The sequence below is a fragment of the Ovis aries genome, chromosome 20 (genome assembly GCF_016772045.2).
Source record: "Ovis aries strain OAR_USU_Benz2616 breed Rambouillet chromosome 20, ARS-UI_Ramb_v3.0, whole genome shotgun sequence".
NCBI classification, from domain to species: Eukaryota; Metazoa; Chordata; class Mammalia; order Artiodactyla; family Bovidae; genus Ovis; species Ovis aries.
Window position 1 is genome coordinate 29,027,374 of NC_056073.1, and position 18,313 is coordinate 29,045,686.

The 18,313-nt window shown below is 36.6% G+C and overlaps 1 protein-coding gene across 1 annotated transcript; it reads left to right on the forward strand.

Annotated features, from left to right (window-relative positions):
- The first annotated feature begins 6,519 nt into the window (after window positions 1-6,519).
- On the forward strand, window positions 6,520-17,261 carry LOC114109578 (putative olfactory receptor 2W6). Its single transcript, XM_060403765.1, has one exon. It carries the CDS (start codon window positions 10,952-10,954, stop codon window positions 11,873-11,875), a length of 924 nt encoding a protein of 307 aa, XP_060259748.1. The 5' UTR covers window positions 6,520-10,951; the 3' UTR covers window positions 11,876-17,261.
- The last annotated feature ends 1,052 nt before the right edge of the window (window positions 17,262-18,313 follow it).

Below are 18,313 nucleotides of genomic sequence, written 5' to 3' on the forward strand. Positions count from 1 at the left end.
AAGAAAGAAAAAAAAAAAAAAAAAACCTCTCCAAAAGCAGGCATAGAAGGAACATCAGTTCAGTTCAGTTCAGTCGCTCAGTCGTGTCCAACTCTTTGTGACCCCATGAATCGCAGCATGCCAGGCCTCCCTGTCCATCACCAACTCCCAGAGTTCACTTAGACTCATATCCATCGAGTCAGTGATGCCATCCAGCCATCTCATCCTCTGTCGTCCCCTTGTTCTCCTGCCCCCAATCCCTCCCAGCGTCAAAGTCTTTTCCAATAATAAAAGGCATATATGACAAACCCACAGTGAACAGTATCTTCAATGCTGAAAAATTGACAGCATTTCCTGTTAAGTCAGGAACAAAAAAAGGGTGCCCTCGCTTGCAACTGCTATTCAACATAGTTTTAAGTTTTAGCCACAGCAATCAGGGAAGAAAAAGAAATAAAAGGAATCCAGATGGGAAAAGAAGTAAAACTATCACTGTTTGCAGATGACCTGATCCTCTACACAGAAAACTCTAAGGACACCACCAGAAAACTACTAGAGCTAGTCAATGAATAAAATAAACTTGAAGGATATAAAATTAACACACACAATCCCTTGCATTCCTATACACTAACAGTGAGAAAACAGAAAGAGAAATTAAGGAAACAATCCCATTCACCATTGCAATGAAAAGAATAAAATACTTAGGAATAAATTTACCTAAAGAAACAAAAGACCTATATATAGAAAACTATAAAATACTGATCAAGAAATCAAAGATGACACAAATAGATGGTGAAATATACCATGTTCATGGGTCAAAAGAATCAATATAGTGAAAATGAGTACACTACCCAAAGCAATCTATAGATTCAATGTAATTCCTATCAAGCTATCAATTGTATTTCTCACAGAACTAAAACAAATAATTTCACAATTTGTATGTAATGCAAAAAACCTCGAATAGCCAAAGCAATCTTGAGAAAGAAGAATGGATGGAGGAATCAACCTGCCTGATTTCAGACTATACTACAAAGCTACAGTCATCAAGACAGTATGGTACTGGCAAAAAGACAGAAACACAGATCAATGGAATAAATAGAAAGTCTAGAGATGAATCCACACACCTATGGAAACCTTATCTTTGACAAAGGAGGCAAAAATATACAATGGAGAAAAGACAATCTCTTTAACACGTGGTGCTGGGAAAACTGGTCAACCAGCTGTAAAAGAGAAACTAGAACGCTTTTAACACCATACACAAAAATAAACTCTAAATGGATTAAACATTTAAATGTAAGACCAGAAACTATAATACTCCTAGAGGAAAACATAGGCAGAACACTCTCTGACATAAATCACTGCAAGATTCTCTCTGATCCACCTCCCAGAGTAATGGAAATAAGAGCAAAAATAAACAAATGGGACCAAACAAATAAATTTAAAGGCTTCTGCACAATGAAGGAAACTATAAGTAAGATGAAAAGACAGCCTTCAGAATGGGAGAAAATAATAGCAAATGAAGCAACTGACAAAGAATTAATCCCAAAAATATACAAGCTGCTCATGCAGCTCAATACCAGAAAAATAAATAACCCAATCAAAAATGGCCCAAAGAACTAAACAGACATTTCTCCAAAGAAGACATACAGATGGCTAACAAACACAAGAAAACATGTTCAACATCACTCATTATCAGAGAAATGCGAATCAAAACCACAGTGAGGTACCATCTCATGGCAGTCAGAATGGCTGCTATGAAAAAGTCTAGCAACAACAAATGCTGGAGAGGGTGCAGAGAACAGGGAACCCTCTTACACTGTTGGTGGGAATGCAAACTAGTACAGCCACTATGGAGAACACTGTGGAGATTCCTTTAAAAACTGGAAATAGAACTGCTGTATGACCCAGCAATCCCACTCCTGGGCAGACACACTGAGGAAACCAGAAGTGAAAGAAACATGTGTACCCCAATGTTCATCACAGCACTGTTTACAATAGCTAGGACATGGAAGCAACCTAGATGTCCATGGGCAGACAAATAGATAAGAAAGCCATGGTACATATACACAATGGAATATTACTGAGCTAATTAAAAAGAACACATTTGAGTCAGTTCTAATGAGGTGGATGAAACTGCAGCCTATTATACAGAGTGAAGTAAGTCAAAAAGAAACATACCAATACAGTATATTAATGCACATATATGGAATTTAGAAAGATTGTAACAACCACCCTATATGTGAGACAGCAAAAGAGACACAGATATAAGAACAGATTCTGGACTCTGTGGGAGAGGGCGAGGGTGGGGTAATTTGAGAAAATAGCATTGAAACATGTATATTACCATATGTAAAATAGATGACCAGTCCAAGTTCAATGCATGAAACAGGGCACTCAAAGCTGGTGCACTGGGATAACCCTGAAGGATGGAATGAGGAGGGAGGTGGGATTGTGGTTAGGGAGCGGGAATACATGTACACCCATGGCTAATTCATGTCAATGTATGGCAAAAACAACCACAATATTGTAAAGTAATTAGCCTCTGATTATAATAAATAAAATAATTTTTAAAATAAAAGATGATATATAATGGAATCATCTATAGGATTGTATAAGCCACATGGCTATGCCACCTCCCAGAGCAATGAATTATATTTGCCAAAAGGCTAGTGCTCAGCCAAGACTGAAAACAAGTGCCCTACAAAATTAGAAAATCTAGAATAGGTTGTTCAGAAATTTGAGTCAGTCCATCACTTCACGTACTCTAGTTTTTGCTAGGGTTAACATTTTGTAGTGTAGTGACAAAATTGAAGATGAAAAGAAAGAAGCAGATATAGTAACTTTGATGGAAGCAAAGATGTTGGAAGTAAAAAAGACATGTTAAGTATGGTCCTTGAAATGGCCATTGAAAGTTTGCAGTGGAAAAATTCTCTAGCAAATAATTCTGTATCCAAACAAATTGTCTTTTATATGTGAAAGAAACATAAGTTTTTCTGATATGAAACAGCTCAGATAGTAGACAATTGATGTAATATCTTAATTTTTTCACAATTAATGCAGCCAAGAAAAAGATCAATGAAAATGTCAAATAACCTAGAACCAACAGACTAAAGAAAGAATTGTTAACAGTGTGTGAAATATATTATTGATTGATACTCAGAACCCACTTTAGCAGCACTCTGTCTGGTTTTTTTGTACTATAAGGGCTAGAAAGTAAGAACAATTACATATATTCATGTAAGAATCTAAAGGAAGAGGCAGGTAGAGACCATTTTCTACAGTGTTCTTTTCTAGAAAGTGAAGATGTAAAGATGCCAGTATTTCATCTATAGATTAATGGTTGTCAAGATGAAGATTGGATGGCAGTGTCAGCCAGATTCTCTGTTGCAGTGTGCTTAATTAATTTACTAAAGACTAGTCACAAAAAAAAGCTTGAACTAACACTATGTTTAATAATGAAATAATGAGTATTTTCCTCCTGAATTCAGGAACAAGATAAATACAAATTCAGTTTAAAACTGTAAGAGAGACTGTAACAAGAATTAACAAGTCAAGTTGAATGGTGGCTCGATGAAAGGTGAAAATTTAAACCGAATTGGATTTCTATATGAGCAATAAACAATTGAAAATTGAAAGTGTAAAATAATACCAGTTACAATAGCATTTAAATAGAATAAAATTAAATGAATGATGTACAAGACTTCTACTTTGAAAACTACTAAACATCACTAAGAGAACTCAAAGAAGGCCTAAATAAATATGGAGTTAGACCATGTTCATCGATTGGAAGACATAATATTGTTATAATGTCAATTTTCCCCAAACTGATCTCCAGATTCAAAACATCTCCAACTAAGTAGGCAGAATAATGTCTCCCCCAAAGAGGTCCTCATTCTATCCCTTTGAACTTGTGAATATATTATGTGATGCAGTAAGAAAGAGTTAAAGTTTCAGGTGGAATTAAGGCTGCTAACCAGAAACCTTAAAGTAGGGAGAGTGTTCTGAATTATGTGGATGGACACAATACAACCAGAAGCACCCTTAAATGAAGGAAAAAGGATGCAGAAGAGTCAATGTCAGAGTGATCAATCTGTGAAAGGCTAGACTGGCCTTTCCTGGCTTGAAGAGGGGAGGAATCCATATGCCAGTGACCATGGCAGCCCCTAAAAACTGGAAAGTGCAAGAAAATGAATTCTTCCTAGAGCCTCCAGAAAATAATGCAACCCTACCAACACCTTGTGATTTTCTCAGAGATATCCATTTTGGACTTCCAATCTCCAAAAATGTAAGATAATAAATCATGTTATTTGAAGCCACTAAGTTTTTGGTAGTTTGGAACAGCAGCAATAGGAAATCAATATGTCAACCAATTTTGTTTAAGAAATTCACCAGCTGATTGTAAAACTGACATGCAAATGCAAAAACCTACACTATCCCCAAATCTTCTTAGAAGAACAAAACTGGAGGAATGACATAATCTGATTCCTAGATTTACTATAAAACTGCACCAATCAGGATAGTGCAGTATTGGCCTAAGCATAAACAAATAGGTCAATAGAGAGCTCAGAAATTGATGTATAGGGTCAACTGACTTTTTGCAAAGGTGTCAAAATTTAATAAGAAAAAGAGAATCTTTCAATGAATGATGTTGAAATTACTGGATATTCTATGGAAAATACTGAAGTTCAACTTCTATCTCACACCATACAGAAAACTTTAACTTGAAATGAATCCCTGACTAAAAATAAAAGCTAAAATTATAAAGCTTCTACAATAAAATATAGAGAAATATCTTCATAAGCTTAGAGTAGGTAAAGACTAATCATAAAAGAAAAATTCATGTGTTGAACTTTTTAAAATTAAAGCTTTGTCTCTTCCAAAGACACCACTAAGGAATTAGAAAAGCAAGCCATAGTCTAAGGTTCCTGCATATTCAGGATGATCTGTGCAATCACCAACAGACAACACTGCCTTTGTGAAACTCTGAGAGTCCACTGAGAAGTACCAGCACATCCCTGGAGCAGAGACAAATACAAGATGGACATACTGATGAGGTTAAGAAGAACAGTTTTACATTACTACCTAACACCTCTCCTCCAAGGTGTCACAGCTCAGTGCCAAAGGAGACTTCCTTAGCCTGTGATTTCTCCACTGGGAGAATGTGAGAGTACCTGAGTGAGCAACCGGCTTCCCTAGCTGTGCAACAAAGACACTGACAAGCAAACCAACTTCTTTCTCACCGTATTCAGTATGCTAAGATGTGCTGCAAGACTCGCCGGGAGAGGTGACTGTGAGGAAGGAAGAGCCTACAAGAGCAGCAGCTAGGACTCTTGGAGGGCAACAAAAAGAGGCAGTTCCTACTAAATGCATTGCAGGCTCCATCAGCAAAAAAAGAGAGAGGACAAAAATAAATAAAAGTGTGAAAAAGACATTACAACTGCCACCACACAAAATAGAATCAAAAAAGACTATACCAATAATTGGACTGCTTAGAAGAAACGGTTAATTTCTAAAAAACATACAACCTATCAAGATTGAATTAGAAAGAAATATTGGTAGAAAAATCTAACAGACCAGTTACTAGTAAAGACATCAAATAATATATGACAAGACCAGAGCAAACATCATACTCAATAGTACAAGGTTGTAAGCTTTTCCTCTAATAGCAAGGGCAAGACAATGATCACTACTCTTGCCACATCTATCAATATAGTTGGGAAGTCCTAGAAAAGGAAAAGAAATGAAAAGCATCCAAATCAGAAAGTGAGAAGTAAAACTGTCTCTGCAGATGACATGATCTTTGATATAGAAAATCCTAAAGACCTAATTAAAAAAGCTCTAAGAACCAATAGACAAATTCTGCAAAGTTACACATAGAAAAAATACAGGCTATTTAGACATTCCACACATATGTAGAGGAGTGTGTCAAAGTATAAATTATATACTAATGTAAGTATCTGATGAACACAGAATTCAAGACCATGATTCCCCCGGGAGTCAGGCAGGAAGACAGACTGGACAGTGTGAAGCCACATAGCCAGTTCTAAGCTATTAGTAAATTTTCAGCTCTTGAACAGAAGGGCAGGCTGACATGTGTTCATGGTATTTTCTTTAATTCATTGAAAATGAAACAATGATTCTATGGCTCATGAACCTAGAATTTTAATTATTCCATGGTTTTTTAATCAAATATTTTATTTCCTATGGACACAATATCTAGATAATTGCCTGTATTTCTCCAACTTGATATCTTACCTCTTGAATAAACCAAATTTCAATTAAATGTGTTATTTTAATAAATATGGTTTTCATTATATGTATAATATTCCATAGAAACATAAGCACAATATATATATTTACCTCTGAAATTAATTTCCATGGAAGAAATCTAAATAGAAAATGGATAGACCCCAAAGTCTTAAGGGAACTTTTCATAAAATTGTTGTTTAGATCAGATTCTGACCATAGTCAAAGATTTGTTAATCACCTCTGTGGGGCACCAGTCCCCAAGGTCTAAATCACATCCACATAGTAGCCTTTAAAATTGCACACAAATATGTCCCTGCTACATCATTACAATTCTTGTAGTATACGCAGACCAACATAGCACTCTCTTTGTTTAATTAGGCAAAAACCTATCTACAAATGCATTTAACAAAAGTATACACTAAAAGACTACAAATATACTATCAAAAATACATTTAACAAAACCTAATTCTTCAGCTCTTCTACCAGTCCTGCATCCAGTTTTTCTTCAACATCCACATTAGATGGAAACCTCTATTTAATCTCAGTTCAGCTGTTGTATTTAAACACGAATGTGATTGTCATGTTATTAATAGTATAAGAAACTGGCAGCTATTGCAATATTTCATAGACTCAGTGACTTGCCAAACAATTTTTCTGGATTATCAATAAAATGAAGGATCATCATAGTGTGCACAGGAGTACATCTGGACTACTTAAGGGCATGACAACTGTGAATTCTACCCTCATGAAAGTATAATTACGTTCTAATATGTTTTTCTTCCGGTAAGTATTCGCTGCTATCTCCAACAGAAGACATGGAGTAGAAAACAGATCCTAGGCAGCAAAATGTTAGATCTCAGTCTAACATGAAAGCAAATATGTGACAGATATGTGAGATAAAAATAAACCCTAATACACTAATTCCCTCTCAGGAATGAAGATTATATTCAATTTCAACACGAGCAGTTAGTGAATATTTTAACTTAGTAAATGCTCTCTATGCTGAGCATCTTACTAAACAGTTTATATGTAATATAACATTTAATTATCCTCACAAACCATTCTATGAAGTAGGTGCTCTAGAATATTTTACAGATGAGGAAACTCTGGCTTAAAGAAGATAATTAGTTTGCTTCATTCCACACAGTGAGAAAGTAGCTGAAGGGTGTTCTAATACCATCACTGATGGTCTGACTGAGTTGGGGGTCTTAAATACTTTTATCTTGTATTTGTCTGCTTTGGCTTTGTATAGTTACAGCAATGTATCATCTTACTTTACAGTTATAAAAGACCCATTTAATATCTTTTTTATATAAAATTTTAGACAACTATGAAATTTTATGTATCTAGCTTTATCTCCATATCATTGTGTACACTCAAGTTATGTTTAAATATGTCTGGTTCATTTGTCTTAGATTTCACTGAAGAAAGTAAAATGTAAAGTTATGCTACATTATTAGAAACTGAAGTTCATACTATGAATAATGAAAGTGAGTTTTAATTAAAATATAGCATGCCTCTTTTTAACATCTATTTCTTCAACTCATGTTCTACATCTCGAACTTTTAAATTTAAAATGATATCTAAATTTTGAAACTTCAAGGCTTAAACCAAAATATTAAAAAGCATAAAATAAAGTCTTATACTTGGGTTCACAAGATTAAATTACATAAAGTATAACTCCTGTCTTGACAGCACTTCTAACAAGGGGCCTTATATAATCCAAAGCTTAAATTAAGACTGTAATGTTTTCCACCTGCTAAAACTGGCTACATTTTAGAAAGCACGTGTAAATCATAGACTGTCACTATTCTCTTCAACAGTGTAGCACACCTGGTGCACTGTGTTTACTTTTAAACTCACTATTCTGAGGTATTTGATAAACCATGGTGCATCCAATGGACTGCAACCAGAAGAACATAGTAATTAAAGATCATTCAGTGACCTATGCACTTGGTCTGGGAACATAAATATAAGTGTATATTTAACAATAGATTCTAATATTAAAAGAGACTAAGCTTCCCTGGAGGCTCAGAGGTTAAAGCGACTGCCTGCAATGCAGGAGACGTGGGTTGGATCCCTGGGCTGGGAAGATCCCCTGGAGAAGGAAGTGACAACCCACTCCAGTATTCTTGCCTGGAGAATCCCATGGACGCAGGAGCCTGGTGGGCTACAGTCCATGGAGTCGCAAACAGTCGGACACAACTGAGCAGACTTCACTCACTCAAAAGACATATAAAAATTCTTAATGAACCCAATTAAACAACAGTGTCTACAGATGCACATTTGAGTAATTACACTAGTAAAATACAAAGAGGTGGTTACTATAAACATCAGGATAGTGGATACTTTCAAGGACAGAGAAGGGTTATGACTGGAATTAGGCACAAAGAGAAGCTCCCAGGGTGGCTGGCAGCATTCTGTTTCTTGACCTGGGTGTCAGTTACAAAAATATTCACCTTAGCTCACCAAGCTTTTATTTTCCTTTCTGTATATATGTTTTATTTAATAATAAAACTACCTTTATAAAGCCATGTGAAATTGGCTTATTCTGTATTTATTTCCAGAAAAAAAGAAAAAGAGCCGGTGCCTGGATGTTACAGAGGCATCTTTGAGTTCTACATAAGTAAGTAAGAGACACTGATTAAAGGAAAGAGGCTGCTTCGTGTGCAAATGACTTTCCTGTTATTGAATTTATGAAAATAGGAGTGGAAGTGAATCTTCTTGTGGAAGGCTTTCCTGTGCAGGATAGAAGGCTGAATTCATGGTGCCCGAGGTTCATTTCAACTCTAAAATTCTCTGGCCTTTTAATTCCCAACACTATCCCAACCTGAAGTGGTCAAAAAGAGTCAAGTGCATTCTGTAATCAAGTCATTTCGAAAACCAAATCTTTACACTGTATTTGAAAGTAATTTTGTGTACATAAGTATGATTGTGCACCTAAAAAATCATGTCAAAAAATATTTAAGCATTCCAGTTTAGTTGTAGACCACATGGTGAATCACCACCACGAAAAACAAAGGAAATAAGGGGATAAATAGAGTAACAGTGATTTGGGGGTAGGTGAATATAGCTTTTCATTTTTAGAATTAAACGTGAACGAAGGCTTTCTGCCTTTCATTGGAAAGCCTTCCACAGAAGGATTCACTTCCAAGTGTCTTCACAAATATTAACCTTCACAATATTCCTTCACATAACACATAGAGAACCTAGTAGACAGACTGGTTAAATAAATTGCCCAAGAATACATTGCTTCCGAGTGGTGAAGCTGGAATTTGATCCCAAGCACTCTGAGTCAAGAACTTGTGTTCTTAAGCAATCTGCTTAACTTAGTCTGACATCTACTGCATAGAAACTGGACACTCAAATTAAATCTCCATTTTATATTGAGAAAAACTACACCTCTATTTCATACTACTTAATAATAACAGTTCTTTCATCATGATTATAATATATAATGTTCTAATTAAAATGCTTATAAAAATGATATACTGTAGGTAATTTATCTTTACCTTATCTTACTATAACTGTAACAAATAGGTTATTATTCCTTGACCCAAAGACACTATAAATGCAAAGTATACACTTAGGTCTGAAGTTCACGGTTACAGATTATATACATTAAAAAATTCATAAATTAACTCAGTAATTAGACATTCCATCTGTTTAATAATATGCTACCGCATCCAGACAAAGTAAGACTGATATTATTGTACCCCTTATCTGTATTCTTTTAGAGTTGAAATTAGGTGATAGTTTTACCTATAGAGTTCCAAAGCAACCAAGAGGATAAACTCATGTAATTAGTAAATTCCATGGGGAAAAACAACTCATTCATTGTTTAATAAACTTCTTGTTTCAATTAACTGCCTTGTTAATTTTGCTGAAGGGACAGGTAAATAGGAGCTAATGCAGATTGCTACCATGTGTATGTGGGGACCAAAGCCTTCTGGAATTAGTTCAACTTTTAACTCTGCAACAAATCAATAAGACTGCTGAGATGGTGTAATAACATTCATAAAGGTGTTCAAAGAAATCTATAGCATCTCTACACGTAAATAAAGGTTAATAAAAAGGATATTTTTCCTGGCACCAAAAGCACATTGCACAAAAAAAGGGCAGGATAGTAAAGAACATCAAAATTAATACAATAACAACAGTGTAATGTTGAAAAGCAGGAAAAAGTGGAGGAGGATGCTGGTTGTGATGATTATTATTATGATTATAAAGGTTGAGATATAGACATTTGGAAGTGAATATGGAAAGCGATTGTCATCAAATGGTAGAGCTTACCCCAGGAGAATGTCATTTAACTTTTACCTTAAGCTCAACAGCTTTGTAAGAAAAATATTTGTGTGATTCAGTGGTCAAAATTTATTTTTAGAAGCATTCTGGGGAATTCTCTGGTGGCCCAGTGGTTAGGATCCACTTTTTAACTGTTGGGGTCCCAGTCTCTATCCTTGGTTAAGGAACTAAGATCCTGGGAGCCACGTGGCATGGCAAAAATTAAAAATAAAATAAAACTATACTTGATATGATTAAATATGTAGAGATTTGGGGAAACAAACACAGCAAGTATGATAAGAGGTGTTCCAAAATGGGAAAAAGCATGCAAATAAGTGACCTTTGGATATTCATGACAAACTTCAGAGGTTTTTAGTTCTACCTAAGGCTGACACTATGTTTTCTTATCATGGTATAGCTTCCTAGTTTTTCAAAAGGAGCAATGGGAACCAGCAATGGAAGTTCCAGAACAGACTTCATCCTTCTGGGCTTTTCTGATCGGCCCCAATTGGAACACATCATCTCTGTGATTGTCTTCATCTTCTATATTATAACCCTGGTAGGAAACACAACTATCATTCTTGTATCTTACCTAGACACCCAGCTCCATACGCCCATGTATTTCTTCTTATCCAATTTGTCTTTTGTGGACCTCTGTTACACAACTAGCATTATCCCCCAGATGCTGGTAAATCTATGGGGTCCAAAAAAGTCTATTACATATGGAGGCTGTGTGCTCCAATTCTTCTTTGCCCTTGACTTGGGAGCCACAGAATGCCTTCTCTTGGCTGTAATGGCTTATGACCGCTATGCTGCTGTCTGTCAACCTCTTCACTACACAGTAATAATGCACCCGGAGCTTTGCCAGAAGATGGTGTTGATTGCCTGGTTAGGTGGTCTTGGCAGTGCCTTAATTCTTTGCTCTTTGACTTTGAAGTTGCCAAGATGTGGGCACCGGGAGGTGGATAACTTTATCTGTGAGATGCCAGCATTGATCAGGATGGCTTGTGTCTATTCAAAAGTAATTGAAGCTGTTGTCTTTGCTCTTGGGGTGGTATTTCTTCTGGTACCTCTGTCACTAATTCTCATCTCATATGGAGTCATCACTCAAGCTGTCATGAGAATCAAGTCAGCAGCAAGGTGGCGAAAGATCCTTCATACATGTGGTTCCCACCTCACAGTAGTATCTCTGTTTTATGGAACAATCATTTATATGTACATGAAGCCACATACTAGTGCCTCGCAAGATGAGGGGAAGTTCCTCACTCTCTTTTACACCATTGTCACACCCAGCCTTAACCCTCTGATATACACTTTAAGAAACAAAGATGTAAAAACTGCAATAAAGAGAATATTATGCATTTAAAAAATCGTCAGCAAAGTCATGAATTAAATGGAAAAAATCAGAGTGTAGAGAGTTAAAGAAATAATATTGACCTTTCCCAACAGAAGATTAATCAATACTTTTATTCAAAGAGCACTTCTTGGGTGTTTACCATGTACCAAGAATTGTACTAGGTACTGACTCTGTAAATAAATAGGAAGTAGGGATAAATGATAAGGAGACAGATAAATAAATATATATAAATAAAATATAATTTATACATTTAAAAGCTTCAAGACTAATCAGGGACTATAGATAAATAAATAATTATGCAATGTGGTAAGTATAGCAATGTACAAAAGATTGAGGAAGTATTATTCATAAGCACCTATGATAAATAAGATTGTACTGATTTTTTTTTCTTCCCAGACATATCACTTATGTTAGAAATAACACTCTTTCATTCACCTGATTTTGCCAGAGGAGACTTTGTGGTGAAGACTAAGAGCTCACCAACACCCATTCCACCTTCTGCCTCAAGTTTTAAAAGACCAGAGGGCTACTACGCTGGGGTGTCCCTGGTGGCTCTGTGGTAAAGAATCCACTTGCCAATCCAGGAGACACAAGTTGGATCCCTGGGTTGGGAAGATCCCGTGGAGAAGGAAATGGCAACCCACTCCAATATTCTTGCCTTGGAAATCCCATGGACTGAAAGTCTGGTGGGCTACAGTCCATGGGGTCACAAACAGTCAGATACAACTTAGCGAATAAACAACAACTACAAGTTGACCATTTATACTGAAGTCAATAAAAAAGGCTATTCCTTATTTAGCACTATCTGCTTGCACTTTAGCTTTATAATGTTCTTTCTTTTCTTGAATTATAGTGGTCACTTCAGTTCAGTCACTCAGTCATGTCCGACCCTTTGTGACCCCATGGACTGCTGCTCATCAAGCTTCCCTGTCCATCACCAACTCGCAGTAGTAGATGGTAATTTGGGGGAAAGGTTTTGATGCTCTTACCTGACAAAACAAAAATTTAGTAATCATATGTTTAATCTCATTTTTACTTTATTTCCCTGGTAAATATATGCAAAGTCTGGTGGTCTCTATGCTGGAGAATAAATTAAACATCTCTACAAGTTGATCATTGCAGAGACTGAAATCATCTCTGTAAATGAAAGAGTCTTCACATCTATAGTGCCACTGCTATGTCATTTCAAGTGCAAACGAATCCACCCTCTGCCTGAAGTATCAAATATTTGGGGAAAACTGACATTAGGCTATTTCTCACCTGTGCTTTCAGTTCTGTTAAACAAAAGCAAACCTTTGTTAGGAAAAACAATTCCTTTGTGAGAAAGAATATTAGCTATTTGACATTTGTCAGAAACAGCAGATACTTCTTGAAGAAAACACTAATTATTACCACTAGTCTGCAAAAATATAGATTTTTTTCTTTGGAGTTGAGGTTTCAAGAGAATTTATAATTTTTTTAAGATACAGTAGTATCATCAAAGGAAGTAACATCAAAGAATAACATAACTTTAACGTATGTTTATCTCATATTTTAAGTGCACATACACAGTAGCCACATGAAAATGATGGGTTTTAAATTCTTGTGCGCCAACCAAAATATCAAAGAAAAGTTTCCATCCTTGCTGTCCTGCTGGTAAGAAATATTTCATGAACTTAAATATGGCCCATTGCTCTTATTTATCATCATTATTTTGCAATTTATTCTTCAGCCCCCAATTGCAATATTAACAGAACGTTGTCTCCATTTTGCGCTGCCTTTCCCCCAGAATGATCTCCAAACCTGAAATTCCAAAAATGAGTTTATATCAGTTTGCATACCCGACCAGGAAAGGGCTGGATCTAAGTTCACTACTGCCATTTCGGCTTACTGCCACAAGGTGGTGCTATGAAAAATGGTCCTTCAAGATAGAAGCACTGACATTCTAATAAGAGCTAAGAAGGTCACAGCGGTTCTTATAAGAAAACTGACTCTCCCCTTTGCTTTTTCATAACAATTCTGTACCACTGAGCCAGGCCTTCAGTCTCCCTTAGTGTCAGATTTTTGTTTCCAGATTTTCCAGTTTGAAATTCACCCATCTTCATCAGAAGACCTGCACCCCATTAACTCTGGCAGAATTTGCTTGGGCATGAGATTCTTGAGGCCCGCATCACTTTGCTCTCTTCTTCATTTGGGATCCCGATCTTCATAGGGTTGGGCAATTTTTCCTTCATCAACCAATCCTCCAACCTACAACTAGCTCTCCAGACAGACAGACACACACACACACACACACACACACACTTTTATAATTAATCACACTCTTTCCCGAGAAGATGGCAAACTCTACCCACGTCCTCTCGATATCCCCAGAATCTCTAATTCACAAATTTGTTGCAAGAATGTGGTGCAACAAGCATTAGGATAAATACTGCAACATCACACAGTGAGAACCAAAGAACAAGATTTATTGGAGAAACACAGGAAACCAAGAGTCAGGAACAAGAGGCAAAGTACTTCCACTCTCTCATAATCTCAGGGAGAGGTGAATCAGTGCCAGGGTCAAGCTGCTGTACTCCTGACACAACTGCTCTACCTTCTCAAAAGGTAAACTTGAACTCTACTTCTTAGTGAGACATCAAGACTACTTGGTTGCCCGGCGTCTGGGTTTAGATGCCAACTGTTTGAGGAAGGCCAGCTGCCTGGCACCTGAAGACCATGGATACCTGGAAAGTTGGAGCCTATCCTGTTAGGGAGTGTAAGGCACTGGTCCAATGGAAAACTGAGTTTGAGTGCACCGCTTCCCTCCAGGAAGAGGGGGAAATCCCAGTTCCAGCTAGCTCCTTTCCTAGGCAACCTAGAGAGAGATCTCAGGATCACTTTTGAGTAGTTCTATTCATTGCCACACAGAAGATTAAGAAAATTGTTTCACACAGTGTTAGTATAGTCTGTAATTAGTATAGTCTGTAATTAAAGTTCTCAATAAATATTAACTATTGTAATTAGCTCTATTTGACTATTATTCCTTTTATATAAACCATTAAGAATCTCATATGAGAAGAGTATCAGAAGCAATTGATGGGGATGGACTTAGTCTTTTCTGAATCCATTAGCAAAAAGAAAAAAATATGTAGGAGTACCTCAAACCTCACCCTTAACTCTCTGTGGGTAAACTGGACTTAAAGTATACACTAAACCAGATGGACTTAATATTTACAAAACATTCCATCTGAGAACAGCAGAACACATATTCTTCTCAAACGCCCATGAATATGCTCAAGGATAGATCATAAGAACTAATATTGTTAAAATACCCATACTACCACCCAAGGTAATCTACAGATTCAATACAATCCCTATCAAAATTCCAAGGGCATTTTTCACAGAAATAGAAGAAACAATCCAACATTTGTGTGGAACCATAATGAACCTAAATAGCCAAACCAATCTTGAAAGAACAAACTAGGAGGCACAACACTTCCTGATTTTAAACTATACTACAAAGCCATAGTAATTAAAACTGTATGGTATTGGAATTAAAAACAGACACATTGATCAATGGAACAAGAACAGAAAGCCTAGAAATAAACTCATACATGTACAGATAATTCATTTACAATAAAGGAGCCAAAACCATGCAATGACCAAAGGACAGTCTCCTCAATAAATGATGCTGGGACAACTGGATAGCCACACGCAAACAAATGAAACTAGACCTCTCACAATACTCAATTCAAAGTATTACACCTCTCACAATCATTAACTCAAAGACGGATTGAAGACTGAAATTTCATAACCTGACCATAAAACTCCTAGAAGAAAACATCGGGTGAAATGAATGGTTTTTTGGATATGACACCAAAAGCACAGCAAAAAAAAAAAATGCAAAGACAACCTATGAAATAGGAGAAAATCTGTAAAATATATATCTACTAAGAAGTTAATAGATAAAATATATAAGGAACTCATACACTCAATTGCAAAAAAAACAATTATCCAATTTTAAAATAGACTGAGTACCTGAATAGATATTTTTCCAAAGAATATATAGAAGTGGCCAAAGGTACATGAAAAGATGCCCAACATCACTAGTCATTAGGAGAATGCAAATTAAAACCACAATGAAATATCACCTCATACCTGTCAGAATGGCTATTATTAAAAAGCCACCACAAATAACATGTGATGGTAAGGATATAGAAAAAAAGGAACCCTGTACACTACTAGTAGCAATGTAAACTGGTATAAACCATTATTTTTAAAAGTATAAGAGTTCCTCAAACATTAAAAATAGAAGTTCCATAGGATCCAGCAATCCCACTTCTGGGTATATATCCAAAGGAATGGAAACAGAACTCAAAATGATATCTGCACTCCCATTTTCATTGCAGTGTTATTCACAATAGCCACAATATGGAAACAACCTAAGTGCCAATCGACAGATGAATAGATAAAGAAGATATGGTATATATGATGTAGAATATATAATGGAATATTACTCAGCCATGGGAAAGAATGACATCCTACTATTTGTGAGAATATGGATGGACCTTCAGTGAAATGTGCCAGAGAAAAATACTTCATGATATCACTTATATGTGGAATTAAAAAGAAAAATGAGTTTAAAAAAATGGTCGACAGGGGCTAGGGAATGGAGAAATAGACTTATAAAAGGTTATAAGGGGAATTCTTTGCCAGTCCAGTGGTTAGGTTCGACGCTTTCACTGTCATAGACCTGAGTTCAATCCCTGGTTTTGGAAATAAGATCCCACAAGCCATATGGTGTGACCAAACAGAGGGGAGGGAAATGGTTACAAACTTCAACTATAAGAAAAATAAGGCCTGAAGATCTAATGTAAAAACCTGGCGACTGTAGTCGATAACATTGTATTTTATAGTTGAAACTTATTAAGAGAGTAGAACTTAAATGTTCTCATTCCCCCTAAAAGAAGAATAAATATGTGAGGTGATGGTGTATTAATTAACTAGATGGGTGGGGAAGACGGTGATAGCCTTTCATAATGCATACACATATCAAATCACAATGTACACTTTAAATATCCTACAATTTTATACTTCAATAAAGGTGAAATTTTAAAAAGAAAGGCAAAGCAGGGTAAGGGTAAACAATCATGAAAAGTGCTATTTAAAAAAGATGGTCAGGAAGTTCTGAGTATGTGATATGTGAGCAGAGACCTAAATGAAGTAAGGGAGTCGGTCTCGCAAAAAAATATAGAAAAGAGAATTCCCAGGAATTGCAAAAGATATGTCTCATGTGTTTGCCAAACAGCAAGAAAGTCCGTGTAAAGCAAGTGATAGAACTGTAGGAGATTCTTTCTACAGGGACAGTTGCTGCTGCTGCTGCTAAGTCACTTCAGTCGTGTCCGATTCTGCGACCCCATAGACAGCAGCCCACCAGGCTCCGCCGTCCCTGGGATTCTCCAGGCAAGAACACTGGAGTGGGTTGCCATTTCCTTCTCCAATGCATGAAAGAGAAAAGTGAAAGTGAAGTCGCTCAGTAAGTGTCCGACTCTTCGTGACCCCATGGACTGCAGCCTACCAGGCTCCTCCGTCCATGGGATTTTCCAGGCGAGAGTACTGGAGTGGGTTGCCATTGCCTTCTCCACATACTATAAAGCTTCTTCTGAAAGGGATCATTCAGAAGGTAGGATGATTCTATAACAGTTGTTCCCAACCTTTTTTGGCCCCAGGGATAGGTTTCATAAAAGACACGATTTTTCCATGGACTGGGGGATGGGAAGGAGGGTGGCCCAGGGTCGGGGGTGTGGGGGGGGGGATTGCAATGATGCAAGTGCATTACATTTATTCTGAACTTTATTTCTATTATTAGTACATCAGCTCCACCTCAGATCATCAGGCATTAGATCTTGGAGGTTGGGGACCCATTTCTTATAAAACAAATTGCCTCAACTCTCTTTAAACAATGCTTTGAAAGAAAATGTTAGTGATTTGTTCTGATTCCACATATCAAAAAAACTACCACATAAGCAATAAATGCAAGTCACATAAGTATTTTAAGTTTCCTTGCAGTCATTTTTAAAAAGGTTAAAATGAATAGCTGAGATTTTAATCATGTTTAATTAATTGATATATCTAAAATATTATTTCAACATGTGATCAATATAAAAACTGAGATATCTTACTTTTTCTGTACAAAATAAAAACTCGTGTGCATTTTAACTCACCGCACATCTCAATCACAGTAACAGCATTCAGCTCAGTAGTTACATGTGACTGCTGCTGCTGCTAAGTCACTTCAGTCATGTCCAACTCTGTGCGACCCCATAGATGGCAGCCTACCAGGCTCCCCTGTCCCTGGGATTCTCCAGGCAAGAACACTAGAGTGGGTTGCCATTCCCTTCTCCAGTGCTTTTTCACTTTCACTACATGTGACTAGAGTCTACTCTATTAGACAGCGTTGCATTAGACAGTATTGTTGTTGTTGTT

Bases quoted from the DNA above. Each gene is read 5' to 3' on its own strand.
- LOC114109578 (XM_060403765.1), top strand. From the start codon at position 10,952: ATGGGAACCAGCAATGGAAGTTCCAGAACAGACTTCATCCTTCTGGGC.